The sequence below is a fragment of the Agelaius phoeniceus genome, chromosome 4, assembly GCF_051311805.1.
Source record: "Agelaius phoeniceus isolate bAgePho1 chromosome 4, bAgePho1.hap1, whole genome shotgun sequence".
NCBI classification, from domain to species: Eukaryota; Metazoa; Chordata; class Aves; order Passeriformes; family Icteridae; genus Agelaius; species Agelaius phoeniceus.
The window spans coordinates 65,264,337-65,292,076 of NC_135268.1; the positions used below are offsets into that span (position 1 = coordinate 65,264,337).

General features: G+C 45.0%; 2 protein-coding genes across 12 annotated transcripts in view; one reads left to right on the top strand and one right to left on the bottom strand.

Annotated features, from left to right (window-relative positions):
- The first annotated feature begins 2,422 nt into the window (after positions 1-2,422).
- On the top strand, positions 2,423-24,394 carry SLC75A1 (solute carrier family 75 member 1). 4 transcript variants are annotated; one of them, XM_077177784.1, is made up of 13 exons: positions 2,423-2,645; positions 5,057-5,251; positions 6,413-6,509; positions 9,849-9,952; positions 10,735-10,893; positions 12,043-12,231; positions 16,682-16,790; positions 17,381-17,492; positions 18,693-18,801; positions 20,715-20,805; positions 22,278-22,325; positions 23,222-23,311; positions 23,660-24,394. In XM_077177784.1, the coding sequence occupies exons 2-13, from the start codon at positions 5,075-5,077 to the stop codon at positions 23,764-23,766; spliced, it is 1,392 nt and encodes a 463-aa protein (XP_077033899.1). In that variant the 5' UTR covers positions 2,423-2,645; positions 5,057-5,074; the 3' UTR covers positions 23,767-24,394. The 4 variants fall into 4 exon arrangements, with proteins under 4 accessions (XP_077033899.1, XP_077033898.1, XP_054489389.2 ...); XM_077177783.1 differs by having other exon boundaries at positions 2,514-2,645; positions 23,736-24,394; XM_054633414.2 differs by lacking the exon at positions 2,423-2,645 and adding an exon at positions 2,672-2,949.
- A 348-nt stretch (positions 24,395-24,742) lies between these two features.
- Positions 24,743-27,740, bottom strand: part of ADD1 (adducin 1) — a 63,715-nt gene continuing 60,717 nt past the window's right edge. For 5 of the 8 annotated variants that reach the window (XM_054632847.2, XM_077177779.1, XM_054632843.2 and 2 more), the window contains one exon: positions 24,743-27,165. In XM_054632847.2, the coding sequence (XP_054488822.2) occupies positions 26,813-27,165 (353 nt within the window). In that variant the 3' untranslated portion in view covers positions 24,743-26,812. The remainder of the gene's footprint in view (positions 27,166-27,740) is intronic. The other 3 variants (XM_054632849.2, XM_054632846.2, XM_077177780.1) reach the window with 2 other exon arrangements.

Here is a 27,740-nt window from a genome sequence, read left to right on the forward strand (position 1 = left end):
AATATTGCAAACCTGGGACTAACTGTGATGCTTAACACACAGGATTTTACATCAGTAGGAAAGCAAGACTACATCATCCTGCCTCAGCTTAATAGTCAGTCTGGTCTGACAGTTTTGCCATTGCTCAGTACCACAGTAGCTGGGCAGTGTTGCTGCTCTGATGTGATAGAAGGTTCTGGTCATTTGGGCCTCGGAGGGCTTGAACATGTTTGAGTGCTGGCAGACCCTTTCTCATAGAGCTTCTTGAACACCATCACACTTAGCAGGCACTGTCTTGTCTCTCTGTTTCTTTTAACCCAGGACTTGTCATAACAGGCCTTTTGACACATCAATTATCAATTGTAAATCTGTATTTAATTAGCCAAAAAAAGAAACTATTCTGTAACTAGAATCAAGCCATCACACACAAAAAAGGAAAATTACCATTTTGCCTTTAGTTTCAGGTAGCTTATCTATCAACATCAGCTGTCCAAGACAATAGCTACCTTGAATATGAATAGAGTGAGAACAAAACTGTTCAGCTAGAAACTGCATAAATTACCTTTTTTTATGACAGCATGAAAAGCTTCCTCAGGAGTTTGGTCTTTTGGTTGTCATCTGGAAGGTGGTAAGCAGTTTGATATTCTCAGTTGTGCCTTGCAGAAGTCACCATCTACCATGGTGTGTCCATGCTGTGTGTAAGGCTTCCCCTCTGACCACCAGATTTCTGCTGAGTGGGGCACTGAGGCTGCTCCTGAGCTTCACAGGAGCACTTTGGCTGCTGGGCTGAGGTTGGTGTCAGCTACAGGAATTGGTGGGACTTCTTTCCTCTTCATGGGCCTTCTAGGCATTTGGAATAGCCAAACAGAAGCTCTGACAAAACATTTGGCAGCTTTGTCATCATTCTGAGACTGTGAGGTGTTACATATTCAGGGTGTCAAAAGCATTCTATGAATGTGCTCCTTGTGGTCTTCCAGGTATGTCTCCTAAGCTAAACAGGTATATTTCAGTCCTAAATACATTGACTGTGCAGTCTAACTTAGTTAAAAGACTAGTTTTTGTAAGGGTTTGGTTTGGGGGAAGGTTGGGGTTGGGTTTTTTTCTCCTTCAGTAAATTAGGTCTGGAGTAGAAAACTAAAATCTTTCATGCAGTCTGAACACTGAGTCTAAAAAATGATGAAGATGCTGTATAGCATTAAATACTTCAAAATATTGACATTAGGGCTAACAATGCTTTTTGGCAATGGAGCAGGGAAGTAAAAGAATAAATGAGGCGTTACTTCAGTAAAAAAACAAGACTGATATAAGAAAAAGGCAAATGTTAATAAATGTATTCTAGGAACCAAATTTGTTATCTGTCAGATGTGCAAGACTTTAGACTGGAAAGGACTGAGTAATGACCTATCTAGTAATAGAAACAGTGTGATGTATTTACATGCAGGATTGTATGACATGGTTGACTGCAGTAACACAACTGGGCTCAGTGATCTGCAAAAGCTTTAGGCCAGTAGATTTAATAGCAGGAAGAGCTGTTTTATTTGCTGTCTCAATAGGGCTTTTTTAATATATCTCAATTCAGATGGTACCCCATCACTTATACACAGTGATAAGCAAGCAGAAGAATACATTTATTTATTTATTTATTTATTTATTTATTTATTTATTTGTTAATTTCAGGTATTAAAGGATTATTCATACTTAGTCCAGAGCACCTCAAAAAAGAATTTTGCCTTGGAATGGAATGCAATTGTGTGATCATTCAAGTTTCTGACTATGTACTGGATATTTCTCACACCAAACCAAGTACATAAAATTCTCAGGTATACATGAGATTAGCAGCTCACTATTTGAGTTAGCCAGTTAGATAACTATTTGATCTAACTGGCATGTTAATCCTGATGTTATGCTTACATAAGCTCCTCCAAGTCTAATCAGCTGGCAATCCATGAGAGATGTCACTGAGTAGAAGGTCTGTGTCCCAGTGCTGATAACTACATTGCCTTCGAGGGAATCAGAAGTCTTTTTAATACCTGTATTAAATTTGCTTTCTACATTTTGCTGGCTGATTCTTACCTGTTTAAGACTGTGGTGATGGATCTGCATAAGTCCACTTGTAACCACATCCTCCCGTTTTAATTAGCAAGTTGGACACCAGACACGCCTGGATAAGGGAAGAGTGCTCCGTGGCACTTACAGTACCACAGCTATTCATGTTCTCCGGGCTAAAAAACTTAGTGTTGAGGGAGAAGTTTGGTTTGGGAACAGAGTTACATCTTTTGCAACTACCTTCTTCTCTTTGTCAGATAGCCCTTATCAACGCCGCAGCTAACTGTATTTATTGCTGCTGTAGCAATAAACGGAACGCCGCTCTCCCCTTGGAACGAGTGTTTCAGGACCTGTGTTTAAGGGCGAAGGCAGGGCTGCGGTGCGAGGTTCGCGGTTCATTTCGAACCGCGGCGCTGCGCTGGCTGCTCAAGCCCCGCCGCGCTCCGCGGAGCCGCTCGGCCGGGCCGGGTCCGTCCTCGGCGGCGCCGGGAGCGGCTCCATCCCCGCCGGAACAGGAAGGCGGCCGGGGCGCCGCGGAGGGCCGGGGAGGAGCCGCCGCCCGCAGCATCCCCGGGGAGGCTCTCGGCGGGCGGGGGCCGCCCGCACAGCCCGGAGCAGCGGTAGGTGCCCGGGGCGGACGGGCGGCGGGAGCGGCGGGGCAGGGCCGGGCGCGGCTCCCCGGGCGGGAGGGACCCCGGGCGCCTGGCGGGAGGGACCCCGCGTCCTCCGCCTCATCTCTGCCGGGCCGCCCCTTCCCTGCCCTGCCCTGCCTTGCCCTGCCCTGGGGAGCTGCGGCTTGTCTCCGTGCCCGGCCGAGCGCCTGCCCTGACCTGAGCCGGGGCTGCGTGAGGGAGGCTGAGGAGCCCTCCCAGGGCTGAGCAGGTAAAGCCGGGCCCCGGAAATTTTACAAGGCGATAAGGTGAGGTAAGAAAACCCCCGAAGGATGAAATTCTGGCTGCTGGCCGATAATAAATCTTAGTTCGGGCAGGGCCGGCTTTGGTGCTGAGCCCTTCCTGGGAGCCACGGCACCAAGCCCCTGCCCTGCGCACAGGGACAGAAGCGAAGAGCCACAGGGGGAATACCGAGGGCAGGAATGGCTGGGGAGAGCCGGGCAGAGCCAGCGGCTGTGAGGGATTCACATGTGCTCAGGAACAACCTCCCCAAAGCCAGAGCCCTCCCTCTCCCAGCGCGCCTCACACAAGGCAGATGTCGCCGTGGAGGTGAAGTGCTCTGTTTTTGCTGTCAGGATGCCAAGGGCCTGTAAAATGTTGTGTGGTTTCCTGCCTAGCATAAAATTATGGAGAGGTTTGAACAACCAAACCAGTGGAGCACAAAGGCAAAAACGTGCAGTACCTTGGGACATTGCGTAAGGGAAATTGCAACCACGCAGCCAAAACTGGAGCAGAGTGAAAGGTCAGCGCAAGCATCGATGGGTTGGAGCTGCACGGTGGCAGAAATGTTCCTGAGGGAAAGGTGTGAGGGATGTTACCTTTGTAAATAACCCTGGAATAAAGTTCAGCTTGGTCATACAATTCAGTGGATGACTAAAAACTTGTGAGGAAAAACAAGATACAGTCTGCCTCAGTGACCCCATCCCTCAGCTGTTGGCTGGATAGACCTAGGCCCAGAGAGTATTTCTTAAAGGAATGGTTATTTTGGCTCCATCTGCTCTTTTATCATTTGGGTAAGCAAATAATGCTGAATATTTGTAGCGGTGATGATTTGCCATTTTAAATAAAAGGATCTTGAACATAAATCTGCTAAATCAGACCAGTTTGGTTAAGAGCATTATGCCAAGAGTTTAGTAAATGGATTGCAGGTGGCCCCCGTTCCATGTTTATTTACCTCCTGGCAATTGAGCTTTAATAATGCTTCAGTGCCACTAAACTGACTTCATAGGTCAAGAAATGTCACAATAATATTTATTGCTGAGCATGACAAAGTTTTATAGCCTTCAATTAGTGTAGTATCGTTTTCTATGTGCAAGTGCCTTGTGTATATAATATGATATATCTGTCTGGAATATATATTGAGAATAGCTCACTGTTTTCAGTGCTGACTCATCAAAGTCAATGAATGTTTTTGTATTAATTTGCTTTGGATGAAATTCTGTCTCCTTTTTTATTCTTAGTCCAACAAACTTTCAGGGACTTTTGCAGAGGAGGGGCCTGTAAATTTGATTCTTTTATGACTGAGTTATCATGTGTGTTTTACAATTCTGAAGTTTGCAGTTCCATGGTTTATATATTACTCCTTGATTTTGATTTATGTTGCAAATGAGTTAATTTTGTGGATTGAGACCAACTCCTTTATTTGTTAAAGACTGAACTATATATGATCTGTGTCCTTGTTAAGGGCTTTAAGATAGTTTTGGAGTATTATCAAAAAGAGTTGATAGTTCTGGTATTTCTGACAAAATAAAAATGCTGCCTTAATCATTTGATGCCCCAGGTCAGTAGCTATCATCTGGAGAAAGAAATAAAAGATGAGGTTTAAAAATTTTCTTCTGTTGTTCTTGAGTTGCTCTGTGGGGTTTATCTTGAAGACTGCATTCCTGCAATAGTTAGGAAGTCTGCCTTTTTTTTTTAATTGTTGTTCTGGTCATTTCTAATATACACTGAAGGCATAAATAAACTCTTACTTGGATGTAAATATTTGGAATAGAGTGCCCTTTTGTACCTATTTTACTGTAATGCTGGGTTGAAAACATGTAGGGAAGTCATGTTAGTGTTGCTCACATGTTGACAAACCTCAAATGCTCCTTAGCTCTGTTCTATTTGAGGTGCTCCTATAATCGAGTTTGTTGTTTTATTGCCTTTGTGTCCTGTTCTTGATAGGAAAAAATTTGGTGCTGAGTTAATAGCCAAGACTGGAGGGTTGAGGCTCTTGTTCCCATGTTCCCAGGTACCTTAATATAGCCAGAACTTATTTTTGTGAAGTCTGTAGAAAGTAGGAATGAATCAGCAAGATACTCTTATGAAAGACCTGCAAAATCTTCCTGTTGACTGGATATAAATGCAATTTTTTTTAGGAGCAGAGCACTGGGAACATGGCCCTGGGAGAGAGAGAAACCAGCAGCAGCAGCAGCTCCAGCAATGACAGGCAGGAACAGAACCATAATCGTGTTATTACAATTGTCTTCCTGGCCCTCTTCATCGACTTGTTGGGATTTGCCCTCATCTTGCCACTCTTTCCTTCCATCCTTGATTATTACAGCCAGACTGAGGTAAGTAACAAGAAAGTCAGCCCACAAAAAGTGTTAGGATCTTGAGGGAGGAATGGAAGAAAAATCACCTGCCTTGGGGCAAACCAAACAGCTGTAGGAAAATTAATAATTACCTGGCACATAGAAATGGTGCATGGACTGAATTTATTAGTCGACCTGCATAAGACTCTCCACCCTTATTTTTTCATTAAAGTGGGAGATTTGTTTTGATAAAAATTCAAGTATTTCTTAGGGACTAGTCCTTGTGGTTACCAATGCTTTTGTGTCTTACACTGATGTCACTGGTGAGGCAGTTCATAATGGATCTGCAGGCTGGGGTTTATTGAAGAACCAAAGAGATGAGAGCTTTTACCCCACCTGAGTATTTCACAAGGTCACTTGCTCCCTCCCCCAGTGTGGAGTTCCATCTCAACTTCCATTCCTAGCAGGGAGCTGGCTGCTCCTCCAGGAACAGAGCAGAAGCTCCTGTTGGATCCTGGCTGTGCAGGTGCTCATTGTTACCCTGCTCAGGTGTTAATGGCATTACTGGCCAAGATGAACATGTTGTTGTGGGAGAATTGTTTTTGCAGCCCACACCTCTGTCTCTCAGCCCCACTCTAGCCCCACTCCAGCTGCAGGCTTTGTCCTTCTTACAACCACATCTCTAACCCAAACCATGGGCTCTGGCCTCCAGGGTCTTCCTCCACTTCCAGTGTATTTCCAATAGCCAAGATCTCCACCTTCTTTTCCAGACCCTCTTCTTTTCAAGTCCTCCTCCTCTTTTTGGGAATCATTCTTTTTTTGCATCATCTTTTCCTTCTGCAAGCTTCTGGTTCTCCCAGGCTAAATATGTGCAGCAGTACAGTGTGTGTCTCACGTTGCCTTTTTAATTGAAAGTTTCAGGGCATGCCTGTTTAATTCAGGCTTTAGCAGGTAATGGGCCTGAAGGCTTGAAAAAGTTCAAATTCAGACATTGTCCCACCAAAACATGTACTATCTGCTGTCTGTTAACATCCACAGTTTAAGCTATTTTTGATCAGTGAGGAAATTTTCTCATGTGGGGAGGAGGAGGAGGGAAGGAATCATCCAACATTGTCTCTAGTTCACATTGTGCCTAGTCCCTGATGCAGTCTTTGAAAATAAACTCTCTTCCTGTTTCTGTTTCCATTATCTGTTTTTCAGGATGGATTCTATTTGTCATTGCAACGTGGGGTAGACTGGTTTGCAGGGATGGCTGGGATACCTCCAGAGAGGAAATACAACAGTGTCTTGTTTGGAGGTAGGGAAACTGAACAGACATGCTAACAGCCAAAAACCACTGTTCTTTCCAAGTTCTATGCAATGTTGATGTGAAGAATGACAAGAAATACAAAAAGCATGCTTGCCTGTTATTAGTTCTAGGTTTAAATAACACAGAAAATGTCTCTTAGAGTAGACTATAAATGATTTTGTTTTCAACACACTGATAGCAATGAAGAGTTGGACTGCCCCATCTCTGTCATTTGGAGACACCAAGACAGGCAGGAGGAATGGGATAACAGGAACCTTGTGAAATTCAGTAAGGACAAATTTTAGGTCCTGTCTGTGGGAAAGAGTAGTCCTTGCAATGCTGCAGACTGGACTCTCACTGGGGGTCCTGGTGAGCAGCCACCTGAGCATGAGCCAGCCCTGGCAGCAAAGGTGCCAACAGCTCCTGGGATGTGTGTTCAGAATCAGAATCAGTGGATTAAGGGAAGTGATCATCTTGCTCTCCTCAGCACTGGATAGACCATATCTGAATTGCTGCATTCAGTTTTGGTCCCCAGTACAGGGAGGAGTGTCCATGCACTGTGGTGAGTCCAGTGGAGGGTCTGGGGCCCTTGGCTGGTCTGCAGTGAATGGCAGCTTTCCAACACCTGTAGGGAGGTTATGGAGAGCTTGGATCTTCACTGAGGGGTGTGGGAGAAGGAGAGGCTGCAGGTGTAAGTAGAAGCAGGGGAGGTTCAGGTGGGAAATAGGAAGGAACATTTTTCCAGTGAGGATGGTCAGTGGAACAGGCTGCCCAGAGCAGTGTCCATCCTCAGAGATTGTCAAACCCTGGTTGGGTAAGGCCCTGAACAGCTGACCCTATGAGTAGGTGGTTGGAATAGGTGACCTCCAGAGCTCCTTTTTAACCTGAATTATGCTATGATCTTACTCAATTTGTTCTACAGATTGTTACAGAAATACAGGCCTGCTGTTCCTTGTTGTCACACTGCCAGCTGAGGGTCAGCAGCTGCTGTGCTGGGCCCTGGCAGTCCCAGAAATGCCTCTCCCTTCCCAGCTGATCTGCACATGATCAGAGATCAATCAGGAGGAAGCCAATAGAAACTTGTGCATTCCAGCCTCCCCCTTGGGCAGGGGGAGTGCAGCACTGCTTCTAAACCCCATTGGTCTTATTAAAAGCAGCAGAGCCCCTGGATTGCAGGACCCTAAGCATTTTCTCTCTCTAGGACACTGCTGTGGATGAGCTCCAGCAGGAACAATGAGGGAAATATGTCATGGTACACATCAGGGACTCTTGTGGCTTCCTGCCCTCTAGACAGTTGTGAGGAAACTGTGATTTCAGAGTATGAAGATGTGAAGGTGTCTGGGTTCATTTTAGTTAGAACCTGTCAACCCTCTCTTTTTAGAGGGCTGAGGCCTCCCCCAAGATAAGCAAAAGACTTTTAAAATAAACTAAATGAAACAGAAAACTTATTTAAAATCTGTGTGAAGGTATTGTTACTATTTAAAGTAGTTTAATTTGGTATAACAGGCATTAGGAAGTTTATAAGCCATTTTCTTCTTTCCCACCGTATCCTTGCAGGCATGTTTTTCTTTCTCTGCTCATTTTTTAGTCAAATTACTGGCTTTGAATGCTAGAAAACAGTTTTCTTTAATCCCTCAGAAGCTGCTTTCTGTCTCCTCTAAGGCTTGACCAGAAGCTTCCTACTTTCAGCTTCTCACCATCTGAGATTGTTTAGACAAGGGGTGGGAACTCCCAGTCGAGTCCAACTTGTTGCTTTTCCTTTTACCTGCCGTGTCCTTCACTCCTGGGAGTGCTGTGTGGAAAGTTTCATTATACTTGTGATACTAAGCAGAGGCTGCTGCAGCCTTCCTGCAGCCTGTGTTCCTTCACTGCCCTGGTCTGCCACAAGGAGCAGAGGATTGGGAAGGTGCTTGCAAGACCATCTTGTTGTTTCTCCCAGTGCCAGCCATATTTTTAATTTTTCATTAGACTGCAGGCTCTTCAAGGCAGAAACTTCTCTGCCATGTCAGGGCCCTGAGGGCACCAATACTTCTTTGCTGTGCCCAGTCATCAGCCACACACTTTCTGCTCAGTGATTCAGGAGCTGTATTTCAGACTTTGTCTCTGTCCCCATCTCTTGGATGGACCTCAGACTTACCCTGGAGGTGTCTTGTCTCCTAACCAACATCATGGTATTGTTTCCACTCCTTTCTCTGCCCCTGACTCCTGCTGCTCCATCCCTGGAAGGGTGTATTGAACCCTTGCCTTGTGTGGGACTGTCAGTGGGTGCTGTTGGCAGCACCTGCTCTGCCCAGCCCATCAGACTGTGGGGCACCAGGCTGGTGAGGGCACTGCCAGTGCTGTGGTCACCCTCAGCTCCCAGTTCCTTATCCCCTGGGGAGCAGCCCTGGTTTTGCTGCATGCTGGCTTGGAAATATTTGGCATGGAAGGGTGTTTTTACAGTGCTAGAAACACAGTGAAGGGAACTGTGTGTTATGAATTGGCCATGTAAAATTCTGTTAGATTTTTTACCCACTTTTTTTGAGCTGTGAGTTATCACAGGCAGCTCTTCCCAACAAGGTGTTCAGTATCAATATTCTGCCTCCCTCAAAGCTGATGTGAGCAGAACTTCTGGTCTGTCTCTCCTCTGCCTTTTAAAGCTTTGATAGCTGAATGATCTGAAACATATAACCCAGTTTTTCCTTTAGAGAAAAGCTGTGACAGCAAAGCTACTTTTGCCTGCTTGTTGAGAGTGTAGTGCAAATTAATAAGTCTATGAAGCTAGAAATGGCAAGAGAAAAGAGGAATTAAAGATCACAGAAGCTGGAGGCAGATTTCAAAGGACTCTTGGAGTCTGTTGGAATCACTCCTACCTCTTAGGGTGCCTCACTAACAGCAGTGCTTAAGTCCTTCTTTCCATGATAAAAGGAAAGAAAAACTAATTAAGTGTGACAGAATCAGGTTCAAACAATCAAAAAGTCTTAAAAGAACTGTGACTGTTAAAGACTGTGTTATCTCTGCTTTAAGAACAAAAAATGTATGTAGTCAGCCGGGAAACATTGGAGAATCATCATTCCATAATAACCAGTGAGTTTCAAACCCTTTCTCACCAGTGAAGTAACCAGGAATTAATCCAGTTTATGCCTGTTACATCTGGTCTGTGTGTATTTGCTGCCTCACTTAAGTAACAATGCAATGTTGGTGTTCTGAGAGACAAAGCTATTCTTCATAGCTGCTGTTTTACATTTCATGTCAAGTTTTTATCACACACAGTGTGATAGATCTCGAGCAGCTTGTCTCTCTTTGTATTTAAGATGGAGGCAGTAAACCTAATGATTCATATCTTTTTATCTTTTTTTTTTTTTTTAGGTCTGATTGGCTCAATCTTTTCCCTCCTGCAGTTTTTCTCCTCTCCCCTCACTGGTGCAGTGTCAGACCACTGGGGCAGAAGGCCTGTCATCCTGATGACAGTGGTGAGTGTCACATGCTGATCTTAGGCATGCATCTCAACACACAGAGGAAGGCACCATGATCTTGTGCTTAGCACAGGAACTGAATTATGACAGTCTCAGTTCAGCTCTAGAATTGAATTTTTGAGATCTGCTGGTTGTTGATGCTTTCTTGCCAAGTCACTTGGCCACGCTTCCAAGTGTGAGTGCTTAAACTGAGCTTCCCAGCCCCAGAACTGTTCATAGGAGACACCAAAATATTTATCTGTTTCTGTCATTTTCCAAAACCCCTTTTCCCTGTGTATGGGAAAATGACTTCAAATGCTCTGTTAACAAATGTTAGACTTAATTCCTCTGTATTTTAGTTCATCAAGTGATTAATGAGGGCTGATCACTTCATGACCTGTTCCATAAATCCTGGGAATGGTTGGTTAGGAAGTTCAGTATAGCACTTCAAGATGCATTTCTTATTTTGAACTCAGATTTCTCTTGAATTTGGAAACAAATGGAGTGGGATGTACAAAAATGTTTTGTACCCAGGACTGGTTTAACTTCCACAGAATTTTGCTCTTCTAATTTTGTTAGAAATATCCCAATTATATGTAGTTTGTATGGACTTGCTTCTACTTCTTTTATATTGCTGTTCAAGACATGGTGCAGTGTCAGTTTATTCAGCCAGTTCTGTTCCATGGGGTTTGGAGCAGCCATTGAAAACAAACAAAAAATGCAAATGTTTGGCTGGGAAGTGGGCAGAAATGACATCAACTTTGCATTGCTTTATAAAGAACCCTTTCTTGCTTCTGCAGATGGGTTTGATAGCCTCATACTCACTCTGGGCTGCCTCTCGGACTTTTGGCGTTTTTCTTCTCTCCAGGATGATCGGGGGGATAAGCAAAGGGAATGTCAGCCTCTGCACAGCCATCATTGCTGACTTGCACTCTCCAAAAGCACGGAGCAAGGGCATGGTGAGTTACACTTGTAGGGCACATGTTCAGTGCTAATAGGCAACATTTCATTGCTTTTGGGTGCTCAGTATGTGTCATCAGGTGTGTTTTCACTGATCAAGTGCAAACATGACTTTACATTCTACCTTGCTTCTGGAAAGGTGCCAGATCATATTCCTGGGAGCTCTTGGACTTTTGCCAACGACCTTCACCTAACAAATGAAACACAGATGCTCTAGAGATGGGAAAGCTATCTTGTTTCATTGTTAGAACTGTTTCTCCTGCTGGTAACTTTAATTCTGATTATAATAGCTTGGAAATCAAAAGGTCTTATGGCCCAGTTTTGGCAGCTGGAAGCCAATTACAGCCAATTACCCCTTTTCCTCACCTTCCCAAGCTGTGGAAGCACAGCAGCACAGCACAGAGTGCTCCTGACTTCTTGCACACTGCACTGGCTTCAGGATCTGAGCTCAGTGGGTGGAGGATGTGACATTTGGCTGACTGAGAAGTAGGAGCAGCTGCCCTATCCACTTCCAGAAGGCAGTGGCCCAGATGGAAACATCCTGCAGGCTGAACCTGGCCTGTGAATTACCAGTTATATCTTTAATCCTGTAAAAACCTTACAGGCCCAGGCTTCTCTTAACAGATTGTTATAAGCCACTGCAGAGGACAGCTGCTTCTTGGGAGGGGAAGGCTTTAGATTTCACAGTGATGGCTAATGCATCTTCCAAGCAAATTATCATAATCCTGGGGAGCCAAAATGCATTTTTATTTGTGGAGAGAGGTAGCCTTACAGCACTAGTGAATAAAATGGATCAGGGCCTGTTTTTAGGGCCTGAGAGTAAGTCAGTGCAGCAGGGCTCACACCCACATGGCTTGTATTCTTTTCTGTTCCAAAGCAAAGTAGGCATGCTCATGCTGCTTTCTGGGAGGCAAACAGCATCTGACTGAAGCTATTTCCAAGCAGTGATGGGCCATTGCCTGTTCCTGCCACTTCCCTGACTGGACAGAAAACAAAATAGGTTATTTGGAAACAGCAGGCTTTTAATGCTTCATGCTCCCTGCAACCTCAGGATGATTGAGCTCTGTACCTGGTTAATCCAAATAGTTTCAGAACCTGAAAAAACTGGTGTCTAAAATTCTCTGTCTGTGTTCACTTTATCCCTGCAGGCCATGATTGGTGTTGCTTTCTCCCTGGGCTTCACCCTGGGCCCCATGATGGGTGCTTACCTTGCCATGCAGACAGAGAAAGGAGAAGTCTTCTACCTTCGCTCAGCGCTCTCAGCACTCGTGTTTGCTGTGGCTGATTTCATTTTCATCTTCCTCCTTCTTCCAGAGACACTTCCCAAGGAAAAACGGGTAAATGGACCAGCAGTCTCAAGATCTGGTTTTTCTGTAAAAATAGGATTTGAAAATGGTTGAAATACCAGAAACAGCAAAGAACAGGCTTAGCCAGTGTCTCAGAAATGTAGCTCGTTCCTGGGTTAGGATTATTATTAATGCTGGTGTCAAAGCAGTTGGATGATCATAGAATCATAGAATATTTTGGGTGTGAAGGTGGTTAAAGATCACCTATTTCCAACCCCCCTGACACAGGCAGGGACACCTTCCATTAGACCAGATTGATCAAAACCTCATCCAACTTGACCTTGGGCACTTCCAGGGATGGTCCCATTTCCTAGCCCAGTGCAATTAAAGATCTTTATAATTAACATGACTGCTTCATTGCTGGTTTTGGTGTGTTAGGTTTAAATTTCTCAAAACCTCATGTGAACCTGGGAGAGACTGTGAAATTTAAACTATGACCACAAGGATTCCTTGGGGGAGAATTTCAGCGAATCATGAAAGTAAATGCATCAGAGACTGGATTTTCTTTCATTCATCCAGTATATGTTAGAAGTTTTCTTACCTATTATATTGTATTTTCTTGAATATTTTGAATGCTAAAATAGCAAATTACTTTTTTCTGAGCTGCTCTGTCTTCTACAGATAGAAAATACCTACATGTGCTAAAATTCAGTGAGTGATTGGATTTGTGGGGCCAAACATTTATTAATATTAGGATTAAATATTGTATGGTTGGACACTGCTTAGTCTCTTAGAACAGTCTCCTTTGCAGAATGAGAGAGGTGGAATTTGGCCCTGGGTACCTGCACTTGATTTGAGGCTTTCACTGATTGGGTCTTTGCTGTGATCCCTGGTTTCTAGCAGCACTCAGCTTTTGGAGGGTGCTTGGTCTCTGGATAGCCAAACCCATTTGACACAGAGAATTGTTCAGGAAACTTTGATTTGCAATGATCCTACCAGGACAAAACTTGGCACCTTCCCTGAGTGTTTCCCAGCAGGTTGTGTCCCATGTGAAATCTGTTGCTCACACTGTGTTCCCAAGCACTACAGCTATGTTATTTTCTTTTAACAACTCTTCCATGTGTCATCTGTTCCTCTTTCCTATTTGGCTGTTCCTAAACCTTCCAGATAAAGTCCTGCTCTTAGTTAAAGCTGCACACTCCAGGAAGGTGGCAACGTGGTGATGTAGGGAAGTGCTGCAGAGCAATCTCTACCCTATAAACAATTTCTCCTTTGCTGTGGAGTGGTTAAATGGCTGCAGTGCCTTTTGGGAACATGTGATGACTGAATAGATCCCTCCCCCTTTTATTATCCTCTTGATAATAATAATACAGCTGCTCTGTATTAGCCAGCACCATTGTGAATTTTGGAAGGGAAAGGAGCTCTCTGTCACTGCTTTTTGGGGCTCTGTCCCTGTACAGCAGTGGGTGCTGCAATGGAAGCTGCTCAGGGCCAGGTCCCTGTCACACCAAGTGCTCAGAGAGTTTGGCTGCTCAGGACAGGGTGGTGTGGGGCTTCTTGTGCTCGTGTGCTGTCAGCCTCCATCTGGGAAGGGGTCCATGTGTTCCAGCATATTTGTCATTTCAGTTATTAGGCTGCTCTGCTCTCTTCTTTGGTAACTCCTTCCACTCTCTGAGTAGTTTTCTTGGCCTGTGGATGACAGAGGAAAGGCAGGTATGTTGGCTGCCTTTCTGGAACTTGGCTGGGCTGCAGCAGGTGCTCTCACAGGTATAGCAGTGGAATGTGTTGGAAGGACAAAGCTGTAAAAAGAGGGGAAATTATCATGATAAATGGTAGGAGGATGTGCCAGTGGGATCAGACATCTGTTTCCTTGAAGTTTGCTGTGTTCTCATTATAGCCTTGTTTCTCTATCAGTCTGCTTTTCACAGGATAGAGTGTTTCATATTGATTCATGTTGAAATTAACTTGTAGGAAGGGAAAATGGAGGGGGATGGGAAACAAGGACATGTTTTCATACAAAGAGAACAGCATTTTTACTCTCTTCCTTCCTCTTTTTGTCAGCTGTTCCATGAGCTGATCAGGTCAAGAGAGTCATACTGGCCTTATGGTAGCCAAACAGCTCCTGCTGTGACCTGACTGGGAGAAGGGAAGAACAGGAAGGTCTCTAGTGGAATCTGTCCCCTTGAAGAGCTTTGGTGTTAGTTCTTAGCTAAGCCAGCCATGAGCAAGGCTGCCTAGCTGGAGGGAGAGTCTTACAGCTCTCTTTTTCTGGACTGTGTGTAGGGCTGTGCAGTGTCAGTAGCAGACTTGTGGGAAGACAAAGCTGTGCTCTGTGCACACTAAACACATCTGGTTTGGGAGCTGAGGCTGCAGCTTGGCAGGCCCAGGCTGCAATCCTGATGTAGACTGACCCTGCCTTCCACACCTGTTACTGCATTAGAGGAAAACAGAATGAGCAGAGACACTCTGGAAAATGCCTGCCATTCATGGTGACTTTGGGGATGATCATGAAGTAAAATTGAGCAATTATGGGATAATGAATCATAATCACAGAAATTAATTACAAGTTAGATGTTGCAGAGTTTGAACCTGTGAAAAAACTCAACTTCATGCAGCTGCTGACACTGACTGAAATTGGCAGTGTATACTTTTTGGGGGATGGTGAAATTCTTTAGCCAGTTTTAGGACAATGCTTTCATTGTGGATCAGTAGATGAAATAATTTCTAGACCACTGTTTCTATGGCAAAGATAGGAGAAATTGAAAAAAAAATTATGTGTGCACACACAAACACACCTACATTAAAAAATCAAATAGGTGTATATATTTCATAAAACACTTATGATTTTAAACATGTGCAATTACAATGTATTGTAATTGGACAAAACTAAAATGAGCCTTGTGCAAAGCTGCTTGGCATCCTGTCTGACATGGGTGATAATTCAAAGCAGGTACAAGCTACAGGGTATTTTTGTTACTGGCAAAGATGCTTGCAGGGATTTGCTTGTGCCCAGATTCTCTGTGCTGGGGTGCAAACCCCATCCTACCAACACATGCAGGAACTGGGGATTGCCACAGGCCAGCTTCAGGAAATCCTCTCAGACCTCTCAACAGGGTGAGCAAACTTTTTGGGTGTGTCTGTACTGTGTGCAATACATGCAGTGGGAGGGAGAATAAATATCCCAATATTTTCTGTGTGAATCAGCAGCTTCATGGCTCCAGGCCAGCCCAGCCTATTGAACTGGTTGCTGTTGTGAGACTCATGGGCTCCAGACTCTGCTGTTGGGTACTCAGAAGCTCTGACTATCAAAACAAGAGAGGTCCTTAATACCATATTGAAGGTTGATTTGTTTACAGCTTCATTAAATCCAGCCCATAATGAGTCCCCAGGTCATGCACTGAGATTAAATTCCTCTGATGATCTGACCTTTAATCTCTGCCCTCAAAGAGAGAGTAGCTCCCTCCCTCCCTATCTGGGAAGAGAAGAAAACTCCCCAAATAAAGCCTGTGCAGTGCCTTGAAGGCATGAAATACTGCATGTGATTATTCAGGATTCTTGAGGGTCTGTGACTGTTGTGTAAAGTGACAGGCTAAGTTCTACTCAAAAAAAATGTTTTCCTAATAATGCAGGATTTCTATTAATTTGATTTCTAATTATTGATCATTCTAATCTGATTTCTAATAATTCAGACATTGTTTCTTTTTGTGTTTTCTTTAATTTTCTGTATTTTAGAATTTAAAAAACAAGAATAAAAATGTAAATTATCTAGAGATGAAAGAATAAGCATTAGATGGAAGAATAAGTGCCTGTGGGTAAGGAGCAGGAAGAGTGCCACTAGGTACATAATTAGGTTGAGATGGACACAGTACAAGGCCCAGAAGTGTTACAAAATAAATCTTCCTCTTTAAAAAGCCACCCATTGTGGCCAAGCAGAATCTCCTTGGAAATTCCTCTAAAATATTTTCAAAGAATCTCTGTAAAAATTATATTTTCTTTCTCTTCCCCAGGAGGTGTCACTGGCTGGCTAAAATAGCAGCCAGAACCAAAACAGACCAGTGTTTGATGTGCTGCACATACTGCTCTCAGATTTGTAGCACAAGAGCAAATCCTCAGCTGCCCGTGAGCTTGCAGACAGATGTGCCATTATTTTCCCAGTAAATGTTCTTTGGACATGAGTGATGATGCAAAAGGTGAACCAAATAAAGCCACCTTAAAGGCTGTGGAGAACAAGCCACTTCTGCTTTGTAGGAACCCAAAGAGGAATTTGTGTCTCCAGTGAAAGGGGCTGTCAGGGCTGCACCTTTCAATTCAGTCACTGGCACCAGCTGTGAGTTCAGAAAGTCTGGGTTGTTATTGGGCCACTCAAATCCCAGTGCCAGGTGCTTTGTTTCATCTCAGATGATTTGTGTAGGTGTAGAGGCACATTTGGTGGTTCCTGTCAGTTCCTAGCAGTGGTTATTGCATTAGGGTTTTAAATAAACCTCTTTGTGTCTTTGATCAGGTCCCTTCTGTGACATCTGGAGTGCAGGCAGCAGTTGACTTGCTCAGTCCTTTGGCTTTATTTCAGTTCTCTGCAGTCACCCGAGGAAAGGAGTCCCCCTCAGAGCAGAGTAAGTGTCAGGTGGCTTTTTCCAGTAACACTCTGTGTGTGCCATTGGCCTCTAAGTGAAAACTGTACTCAAACCATTCTAGAAGCAGGGCTCTGTTTACTCATTCAAAGCCCACCTCAGTAACTTATGAACAGGCAATCAGAAGTTCCACTGGACCTTGGTCCTTTTATTCCCAAAATAAGGTTTTGAAGATGAGTGCTTTGAAGATTTCTGACTTGATATTTGTGTTTTCCTCAGCCACTGGCTGCAGTAAGTGAAGTGATTTAAAGATAGATCAAGGCATGAGCAAGGGAGATGTGAGTTTGCTTATTCAGGCTGAACACCAGGAACTTCAGACTAGAATTTTGTTTCTCAATTCACAACTTGGAGATGTAGGATTCTCTACATCTCTGTAGGACTCCTTTTGTGGCATGTCTTATATGGATATTTAAAATGAGCATCTGAGGTGAGACCATTTCCCTGTACAGTTGATAAATGCTGCTCTTATATTATGGTTTTATTGTCAAGCTTTGCTTGGAAAACATCACCATATTTTTCTCCTCTCCTCCCACCCCCTTGGTGTTTGTTTGGGTTTTTTTTTGTTTTTTCAGATCTTCAGAATCTCAAAATTTTGGGCCTGGCCTACTTCCTGTACCTCTTTCTGTTTTCTGGCTTGGAGTACACACTGAGTTTTCTCACTCACCAGAGATTCCACTTCAGCAGGTATTGCAATAAATGTTGTATATTTGACTAGGATATTTTCCAAAATATTTTAATTTAAGGTCTCTTCCTGTATTTTCAAGAGAGGCTTTCAAACACAGCCACCCCTGTGTTTGGTGGTATTTGGGCTTTGTAAGAAGAATTGATGAAATATGGGCACAATTTTTATCATGAATGAAGTACTCCATCTACAGCTTCTAAAAATTAGGGAATATAAATACCCAAGGTTAAATTTAAGCTCCTGAAATAGGTATAGCTGTGTTAGTTGTATTGACTAAAGTAAAACCTTTTCTTGCTCAAAGAGTTTTTAGATATCAGGACAAAACTTGAAGCTTGAAGAGGCAAAGGACAGGGAGATATCTGTGTGCTGATATTTGCTCATCAGCAAATTCTGCATGGCATATGGTGTGCAGTCATGTCACAGAGCCTGATTTCCTGTAGTCAGCCACCAGACAAGAAAGAACAGAATCCTCCAACAGCTCAGCTTGAAATACTTTTTCTGCCAGCTCATAGGAAAAATTCCAGCCAGGAATGTGAGCCTGCAATTTGATTCCTGTGCATGTCCTTCCCTTTGAGTAATTCTCAGGGGATTGTCTCATCTTTCCCTGTCTGTCTTTCATTACAGTTTGTGGTTTAACCAATCCATGTGTGTCAAGGAGAGGTTTTGTAGTGCTCTGTGCTCTGCTGTGTCCTGTGCATTCAGGGCAGCCCTCAGTGAGCTGCAGAATTCCACATAATTCAGTCAATGAGAGAGGGGAAAGGGAAAGTTGAAGAAAATGGAAGGGTGGAGGGAGTGACGTCTCAGACTTCCCAGTGTGACACCAGATCACCAGCACACTGTGCCCTGCTGACCTCCATGAGCTGCACCTTGGAAACCAGCATCTCCCATGCCCATGGCACAGCTGTTCACAGCACATTCACACTCACTGTGTGCTGAGTCTTTGTGGGCAGCCCAGGAACCCTGACCTACCCCACAGCAGCCCAGAGGTGGCTGCAGCACCTGCCAGCTTTGTCCCACCCTGCAATCAGAGCTCGGAGTTTTCCCTCCTTGCTCTCTGCTTGCCGAGGCAGCGCTGAGAGAGCCCCGAGGGCTTTTTGTGTTTTTTGTGTCCCTTGCTCAGGGGGGGTTGCCCGGAGTGGTGAATCCCAGGCTGGAATGCTCCGTGCCTGACTCTGTTCTCTGTGCTTCTGCCTCCCTTCCAGCATGCAGCAGGGCAAGATGTTTTTCTTTATTGGAATAACAATGGCTGTGATCCAGGGAGGCTATGCTCGCCGAATCAAGCCAGGAAATGAAATCAGAGCTGTAAAAAGGGTAAAAAAAAAATCAATATTTCTTTTTCTTTCTCCCCCCACAAATCTGATATGTTAATTTTCAGTCTGAAGTACAGTGAAGGGTAATTGGAGGTTATAACTGTATTTGTCCAATCAAAAGAAATTTCTGTTTCATCTATCCAGCTAAATGACTTCTCAAAACTGGTTGTTGGGCACTTATCTGTCTAACTAAACTTTGGAACATAAGAGCTCTTTCTTATGATATGAGCAACAGTACTACTGAAACTTTGTGTTCTTCATATTTAATTGCAGTAAGGAATGAGAACAGATTGTCCATCTGTGCAGGTTAGGTAGAATACTGTGAAGAGTAGTTTTATTTCAGTGATTTCTCTTGCAGTGCAGAAACTACTAAAGCTGCTTCAGGGCTGATCTCTGACTTTCTTTCTGGGAAATTATTTTCAATCTGGCTATCTTTGTGTTTGACAGGCTTTCCCTGGAGTACATTTCACTGCTGGGCAGGGAGAAATAGATTCTTTTTCCAATCTTTGGTTTGTGTTCATCAGTATTACATGTAACAAAAGCATGTATCAGTGTTCAGACTGAGGTTTTACTGACAGAAGGGTACATTCCTTTGTTTTGCTTGGCTCTTTCCTCACAGACACACTGCAGCTGCTGTGCTGGGATGACAGGGAGCAGCTCCCTGCAGCTCATGCAGCTCTGGGCACAGTAGATGTGTCCTTTACATTTGTGTGTGGAACAAACAAAGCACTACCTTGGCTCCTTGGCAGTTGGTTTGCCTGGACTGTTAGAGCCTTGATTAATGTATTTTACATTATTTTGAGGCCTGTGTGATATCAGTGGTGGCAGGGTAGATTTCCAAACCACTGCATTCCAGTGAATTGACTCAGCTTCTCCTAAAGTGATTTCTGCTGGTGAAACAATCTCCACCCTGGTCCCTGGCAGGCAAACATTGATGTCAGGCTGCTGGTGTCACGTTTCCCTGTGGATGAACATCAGCTGTGCTGCTTCATCCTCCTCATCAGCTTCCCCCCTGTGCTCTGCCAGCCTGGCACTGCACTGCCCTTTGCTCCTCTCATTTTTACCCTCCTTCCTCAGCCCTGCACCAGGACTGCAGTCACCTCAGACACGCATTTGCTGGGCTGATGGCTCCTCAGGAACACCCCCCAGCCCTGGGGCACTCTTCTCCAGGGATGCCCGTGGGTTTTGTGGGAATTCCCCCTTTTGCTGAAGCGATTCCGGCACTTTGTGAATCTGCACCATATGGCAGAAGTGGCCTCTCTTAGCACAGTGGTTACAGTAGCTCATTTACCACTGAATCTTCAAAATGAGGCACTCAGTGGCAGTGAATACCCTCCTTTATCACACACAAAGCAGATCTGAGCGGTCTTTTCTGCAGGAGCTCTAAGCAAGGGAGACATCACAGGGAAATGGAAGTCCAGCTCTTGGAGGAGATGAAGAATGCTTTCTATTTTGGGGGTTTGAATTTTAGATGCACCCTCTTCCCTCTTTTTTCCTCTTGGCTACAGAAACCTGAAGGCTAAAGGTAAAATCAGCCAATAACGCTGTGAAAAAGCAGAGGAGCTGTAGTCCTGCTGCACAGAAGCTTTTTCTTCTCTTGTGCCAGCTCAGGAAATGAAGAGTTAAAGCCAGGTTAACACAGAACAAGAGGAAATATCCCCCCAAAAGGGCAGATGTGTAGAAAGAGAACTTGCATGTGGTGTGCAATCATGTGATAGTGAGAGGGAACAGAAAAGTTCATTGTGGTGGTCTGTGGCCATCCAGGTGCCTTTGAAGTGTCTGCTTGGGAAGAAAGAGCTTTCTGCTTGTGACTTGTGTGCTGTCCCATCCCCGGAAGGGAACTGGCAGGACACCTCGAGCTGGGCTTTAACAAGCGCGGCTCAGCTGTAACCGTGTGACTCATTCCTTTTGCAGGCTATTGTGCTGCTGATTCCAGCGTTCCTGTTAATTGGATGGGCTGCAAATGTGACCGTGCTGAGTGCTGGACTGTTGCTGTACTCCTTCGGTGAGCTGTTCAAACGGCACTGCAAGCTAAGCACAAATGATTTTCCTTCATGTATTTATTCACACTGTTAAAGATGCACTTCTAATTTCAAACTACAAGTAACAGAAAGTTGACACTTGGATTTATGAAGTACGGATGAAACAGTGTCTGGGGTTTTGTATCACAGGAAGTTGTCATGGAGGTATTTGGAAGCATCCCCAGCGCTCCTGTTGTCCTGTCTCACTGTGGAGCTCTTGGGGATTTTTTTTTTAACCCCCTCTTAGCAGACCTAGAAGCAAAGTATGCACTAAATAGCTCAGCTCAGGAAAAAAAGCAAGACAGGGAACCTTTGTACCTGAGTGGTGCTGCATTATTTCTGAGGCTGGAGACCTGCACACTCTGAGGGTGTTCAGAGAGAGGGTCAGATGTTTTCAGTGTTTGCAAAATTCTGTTCTGCCAACCTAAGCTGTTGTTCAGGGAAACAGTCATGAATGAAGTTGGATCCACCTATTGGATGTCCAAAAAGAGATTCAGGTATTACCAATGCTGCTAACTATTGTTTAAGCAGTTCCATAGATGACTTATTACAGAAGTGGAGTTCTCTTTTGCGTGGTACAGCTTGATTTAGGAGTAAACTCTAAACCACAAAATGTACTTATTGAGCCTATTATTTGTCTGGGGCCAGCTGTGTGTCTGACAGGTGAGGAGTGATAGGGGGTGTTCATTATGTGTAACCATATTTGAGTCTTCCCTGGCCCCTTCCTGTGCAGGCTCCATCTCCTCCCAGTTAAGCCAGCTAGAAATGCCCCTGGGGTGCTTCTCTTCTTCTCTTCCTCCCTCTGCCCAGCAGTTGGGGCACCTGCAGTGAAATCAACCTTGATCATTCCTGCTCCTCCCTTCCCCTTCCCTTCCCCTGCTTTATATGTTTGAGGCACTTTTTTCTTGGCAGAAAAAGCCCCTATTTCAGTAAGAAGGCAGTGATTGCTGAACAACTCTTGGCTTTTGTGTCCAAAAAACTTTGTAACGTTTTCCTCTTGGATGTGACTTTCCCAAGAGAGGCTGTAGCTGCCTCTCCTCCCTGAGTGCAGTGCCCTGCCTGCACAGGGACAGTGTCACTCGGTACAGCCACCTCACTGTCTGTTTGGAATAGAGCAATTCCCTGCTCCACCTGATAAGAGCACAGTGATTTGGGAAGCTGCCAGCTGGCTGATCTGCCCTGTCCATCCCTGTCCCTAGGGCCCACAGAATGAGGGATGCTAATGTGAAACATCTGCTTGGAGCACTCCCAGCTCTGGGCTCTTCCTGCAGGTTGCCTTGGAGGGGGTGTTCCCATCACTGACCTGGATTAAACCTGGTGACTCAGTGGGGTAGAGTGCCCAGAGCTCAGCATATTTCTCTGCAGCAGTAAGGAGTTTGGGCCACATGTTTGTCACTGTTCTTGTCTGTTCTGAGCTCTGCTGTTCACTGACAGTCTCTTCTGTGGATTTTTCCAGCTGCAGCCATTGTTATCCCGTGTTTGTCAGCAGTGGTGTCAGGCTATGGTGAGTGTCCTTCCTGCTCTGACCTTTGTATTGACTTGGCTCAAATTGCACAGAACTGACCTTGAGTTGAGTGAAGCATCAACAGGAACAGTTGTGGATCCCTGTGCAGAGGAGCACAGGAACCAGCCCATGGCTCATACCTGTTCATAACTGATAATTCCAGCACTAACAGCAATGATCTGGTCAGTGACCATCAATATCACACTGGAATTTTGTGCTGTGTAACATGGCTCAGTCCAGTGTGATGGGGAAACTGCAGCGACCTCATTGCTGGTGGTGATGAAGAAGTGGGCAAAGGCCACAAACAGCACTGAGGAGGGACCAGTCTGGGCTCTCTGAAAAGGACACCAGCCATCCCTGCCAGCAGTGAAATAATTTCTTGCTGATTCCTTAGAAAAGACCTTCAGAGGAACCTTCTGAAGCCTTCTGGCAGGGTTGCTCTGTTACCTTGTAAAGCAGATGTAGCTGTGGTGCCATCTGTGGATAACACAGCTTTGGGTCAGCTGGGGGCCAGGACTGCAGCGCTTGCTGAGGTGAAAAGGAAGGTTTTGCTCAGTAAGGTCATGTTTATGTTGCTCTTATTTAACTTGCAGCCACAGTTCTGTGTTTATTGTACACCTGGGCCTTCTCAGAAAATCTCGTGTACAATGTGAAGTTTTTGTTTTGATAGACTTGGGGGGTTTTGGGAACGTGCACTGCAAATTGTCCCGGTCAAGCACTCGTGCCAGGCCCTGGTGTTTATGCAGTTGTGAGGCCTTGGTGGAGGGCAAGGGCAGGCTGGGGACTGGGTGAGAAGTGATGGGAGGGGGAGATGCAGGTGGGAAATGCCCCAAAGAACAAAGCTCCCAGAGCTGCAGCCGTGCCCAGACCCACAGTGTCACACTCTGCTTGCACAGGCACTGCCAGCCAGAAGGGACGAGTCATGGGCATCCTGAGGAGCCTGGGCGCCCTGGCCAGAGCCCTGGGACCCGTCCTGGCAGCTGCAGGTGAGTGTGGCCTGGGGCTCCTTCCTCTTCTTGGCACCAGACAGCCCAGCTGGGGCAGAAGGGGCAGAGGTACCCCCTGCATGGGGTCAGAGCCCCTGAGCATTTCAGGGTGAGGGGACAGAGGAAGGGAAGCAGCCTCAGAGCTTGAACTTGGGCTGATGTTAACACCAAGCAAGCCAGAGGCTGTTTGCTGAGTGCAGCCATGTGCTGAGCTCCTGGCACCCTCTGGCTCACCCCAGGGTCAGTAGTTCTGTTCAGCTGGGCAGGTACTGTGTGAGCACAAAGCTTTCACAGGGGCATTCTGCAAGGACAAGCACACTAACAAGATGAATTCCCTTTCTTTTGCAGTTTACTGGCTGGCTGGGGCAGAGATTTGCTTCACTGTCTGTGGTGCTTTTTTCCTTGTCCCCTTGGCTCTACTCAGGTCTATAAAACAGCAGACAAAGGAGGAATAGGAAGGAACCACAAAACCATCACCAGCTTCTGAGGACCTCTGCAAGATCTAACTCTTGGCACCTGACTCTGCTGAGCAACAGGAAGATTTTGATCTCCTGGAAGGAGATACATGACGAGCATTTGCAGCACCAACACGCAGCAGTTCTGTTTAAGGTGGCCTCCCAGCCAGCTGCGTTAGCTTTGCAAACAGAGAAACACCAAACAAACAAAACCAGACACACACACCCTGACCAAGAGCTGAGAAAGGCATTAAGAGCAGCAGAGAAGCAGAGCCAGCACAACAGCAGCAGGCCTGGAGCCCTCCCCACTCCCCAGGTGCTGTTGCACCCAGGGCTCTGCAGGGGCTGGGCTGGCACAGAACAAACCCTCAGGACCATTCTGATGGGGTTTTGTACAAGTGGTACCAGAGCTCTGCAAATGCTGCATCCACACCTGCAAACGTGATGGTCAAACAAAAGCAGAAGCACACTACAGGCTGCCTGCTACCTCACTGGTACTTTGGCACAGGTGGACTGTTTTTAATATACAATTAATTTGGAGACATGTTTTATATTTCTAATACTGTGGGATGTTTTTGATGACCAAGCCCTGTTCTTTTTGCATTACAATAAAGGGTTACATTGAACACTCCTGTGGTCAGTTCATTACAGTTGTTACCCCCTCTGAACTGAACATCCCTGTCTGGCTGAGGCACAAAGGGCCAGGATTTTACCCAAGGTGCCAAAGGCCTCCTTGAGGGAGCCAGCCATGGATGACAATGCCATGCTGACCCAGCTCATGGGTGGGGGAAGGAGCCAGCACCAGGCTCTGCCCACTGCTGAGCTGGGAAGCTCTGGGAAGGGAGCCCTGCCGTAGCCAATTTCAGTATTTTCTGAGAAGAAAAGCCATCACTAATCAACACCTTAATCATTAAAAGAAACTAAGCAAATGAGGCTACAGAATAAAAGTGTACAAGTTTGAAAGCAGAGCATGATTTTTTTTTTTTTGAAGAGTTTTATTTGTGAGTAGAACTTAATGATACAAGAAAGAAAGAAAAATACAGGACTTTATTCTGCCCCAAAGTGTGTAACCATACCATACATGACTACATTTCATATTGTAATACAAAGAACTAAAAGAACAAACTACAAAATTAGAAATTAAGAGTCATTGCATATGTGGTCAAGATAAATGGAGGGACTTCAGTAAAGAACTGAAACATAGAGCGATTAGTCATTTAGTTACGACCCTGCAATAAAACACAATTTAGCAAAATAAGTGTTGTTTGCTTCCTAGTGTACAAGGACATACAATGTTAGAGCAGAAGCTGAAAGCCATTCGTGCCATGCAGTCCTGCCTGAGTGCTGCTGTCCAGGGGCTCCGGCCCACACCGGCCCTGTCACCTTTCCCACGGCCCCAGCGGCCACCTCGCCCCCTCTGTTCTCACCTGAACACTGACAGCTCAATTCCACTTCCAGCTGTTCCCCTTCGCCGCTCAAAACCAGCCCGAGGCATCGGCACCTCCCAGCCCGGCACGGGCCCTGCTCTGCCCGCCCAGAGCCGCTCCACCCAGCCGGCCCTGCATCAATGTAAGGCATTAGTTCTCTGCTAGTTTACAAACTGCAACATTTAATATTGTCCTAAAAGGTTACATCCATGTTCTGTTGTGTTACAGACACTTACTGTGAGTCAGTGTGTTGCCCTCACCCCCACGGGGTGTTGGGGTTTGCTGCTGTTAAACCCAAAATGCAAATTCTAGAAACCAGAATGGGCACTGCCCCGCCGGCCCTGGGCCGGGGAACGGCGCCCGCTTTCCAGAGAATTCCACAAGCTTGACCTGCCTGATCTTAAACTACTTTTATAATCAGTGATAGACACAAGCATGGCAATAAGTGGGAAATAGTGAACTCAGTGGCAAGAGTGATTTGCCATGCTGCACATTAAACAAACATTTATAGCAAACGGTGAAAATACACCTTAAGGTTACACGGGATTTCTGCACTTGACCGCTGGCAACAGCAACAAAAAGATTTAAAGAAACGCCAGCTTTTGTAAGTGAAAATATAATTACTATAAAACAAGGTGAAATAGTGTAATGCATTTACATTTTTGTCAGTGGGAAGTAACAAACACAAAAGGCTGCACATGGGGTTCATGCACAGCAAGGCTGCATGTGCAACAAAGGGATTTTTAAAAGAATGAAAAAACTTGTGCTAAGGCCCAAAACACACCTGCCCATGCTCACACCACCAACTTTTACTTCAGTTACTTTTTAACCTTTTCTAACAGCCAAATCACCACATGCCTCAGTGAGGCAAGAGCAAAGACAGATTTCCCTTAAACTGTAATTCACTAGAAAGTAAAAAAACCAGGCCAAGATTGGGCTCTTTGAACACACAACAGGAGCGGAACACACCACGGACATTTCAGTCATAGACAAAGACTGATTTCACCAGCCAGTTATAAAATAAAACAAAGTGAAAAACACCTTCATTTTGTAACAACAGTGAGAAGGGAGAAAGAGAGGAAGCAATGGAGAGCCTCAAAGCTTGGCCAAACCACAACCTGTACTCGCTTGCTTGCAGAAGTTTACATGTCAGTTCAAGAATTCACCCCCCTTGAGAACACCACTGCAAAAGCATCCTCTCTAAAATTCAAAATTTAAGAAATTTACCTGTGACTTGGAACAGAATATTGGAAAGAACACTTCTTGTGGTAAGCAATGGGTGTTTTATTTTTAATTGTGAATTTTTTATATTCTTTTGCAAAGCAGTGCAGGCTTTAAATTAAAAATACTGAATCAATGCCTTCCACGTGGAAGTCATTTACATTTGATTACAAACTAGGGATCAGATCTGTGGCAGCTGCTGAACACACAGGATTAGCACCTTTTTGGACAGGAGTTTCTGGTTATAACCCTAAACAATCAAGCCATAACTTGAGGGGCTGGTTGGATTAATTGTGGCATTCATTTACACAGTAAGACAAAACACTCAGTACGATCTGGTACATTCTAGTGGTTAATGGATTTTAAAATATGACAGTGTTTCTGCAGTGGGTTGGCCTTTAGGAGTCACTCTTCTTTTTGCTCTTCTTCAGGAAGGAAGGAGTGCGGAACTTCTTTTTCTTTTTCGATGGGGACTTCCCTGGAGATTCATCGCTACCTGCATCAGCTGCTGTCCCCTCCTCAGCTGTTGGTGTTGCTGGCTCTTCAGCGGGTTGGGACTGGGGTTCTTTATTTTCCACTGCAGGTGGTTCCATTTGGCTTTTGGGCACATCATGATCACATCTCCCTTCCTCCTTCCCTAAGGGAGGGAAGCCGAGTGCTTCCGAAGGCTCATCGGGGGTGAGATCTGGGAGGGTTTGCTTGAAGGTTGCAGCATCACTGTCATCTCTGTAGGTCTGGTCCTGCCGTGTCTCTGGTGGACGGACAGACAGCGACAGTCAGTTTACAAAAGTGTCCCTGGAGCAGGGCAAGCGAGGCAAGTGGATGGTGAGCGTGCTCTACAAGAAACTAATATATTTACTTTGCATGAGAGCCTTTGTAATAGGGCTGTTCTCCAGCTTTGGGCACAGAAGAAATAAGATATTCCAAAGGTCTGTTTGTTTTGAAGCTTCTTCACCCAGAACAGATAAAGCTGAATTGCATCAGCAAGAAAGTAACTGTTCAGACCTTGCTGCTGTTTTACTCGTGATATTTGCAGGCAACACAATACTTTTGTACAATAAAGCAGGAATTAAACCTACAGTTTTCACTCACATTGAGTAGAGTGGTTTTTTTTTTTCAATTCCATACTTTTATTCTTATTTCTTTTGGAAAGATAAAATTAATTGCTGATTTGCAGTGATCCTATACATGCAAATCCATTAATTTCTAAATTGTTGGTTTGCCAATTTACAATCCCAATGAAGAGATTTTCATAATATTCTTCCATGAGATCTAACAGAAATTGCTTCAAAATATAAGTTCCTATCACAAAGGCTTCACTTTTTT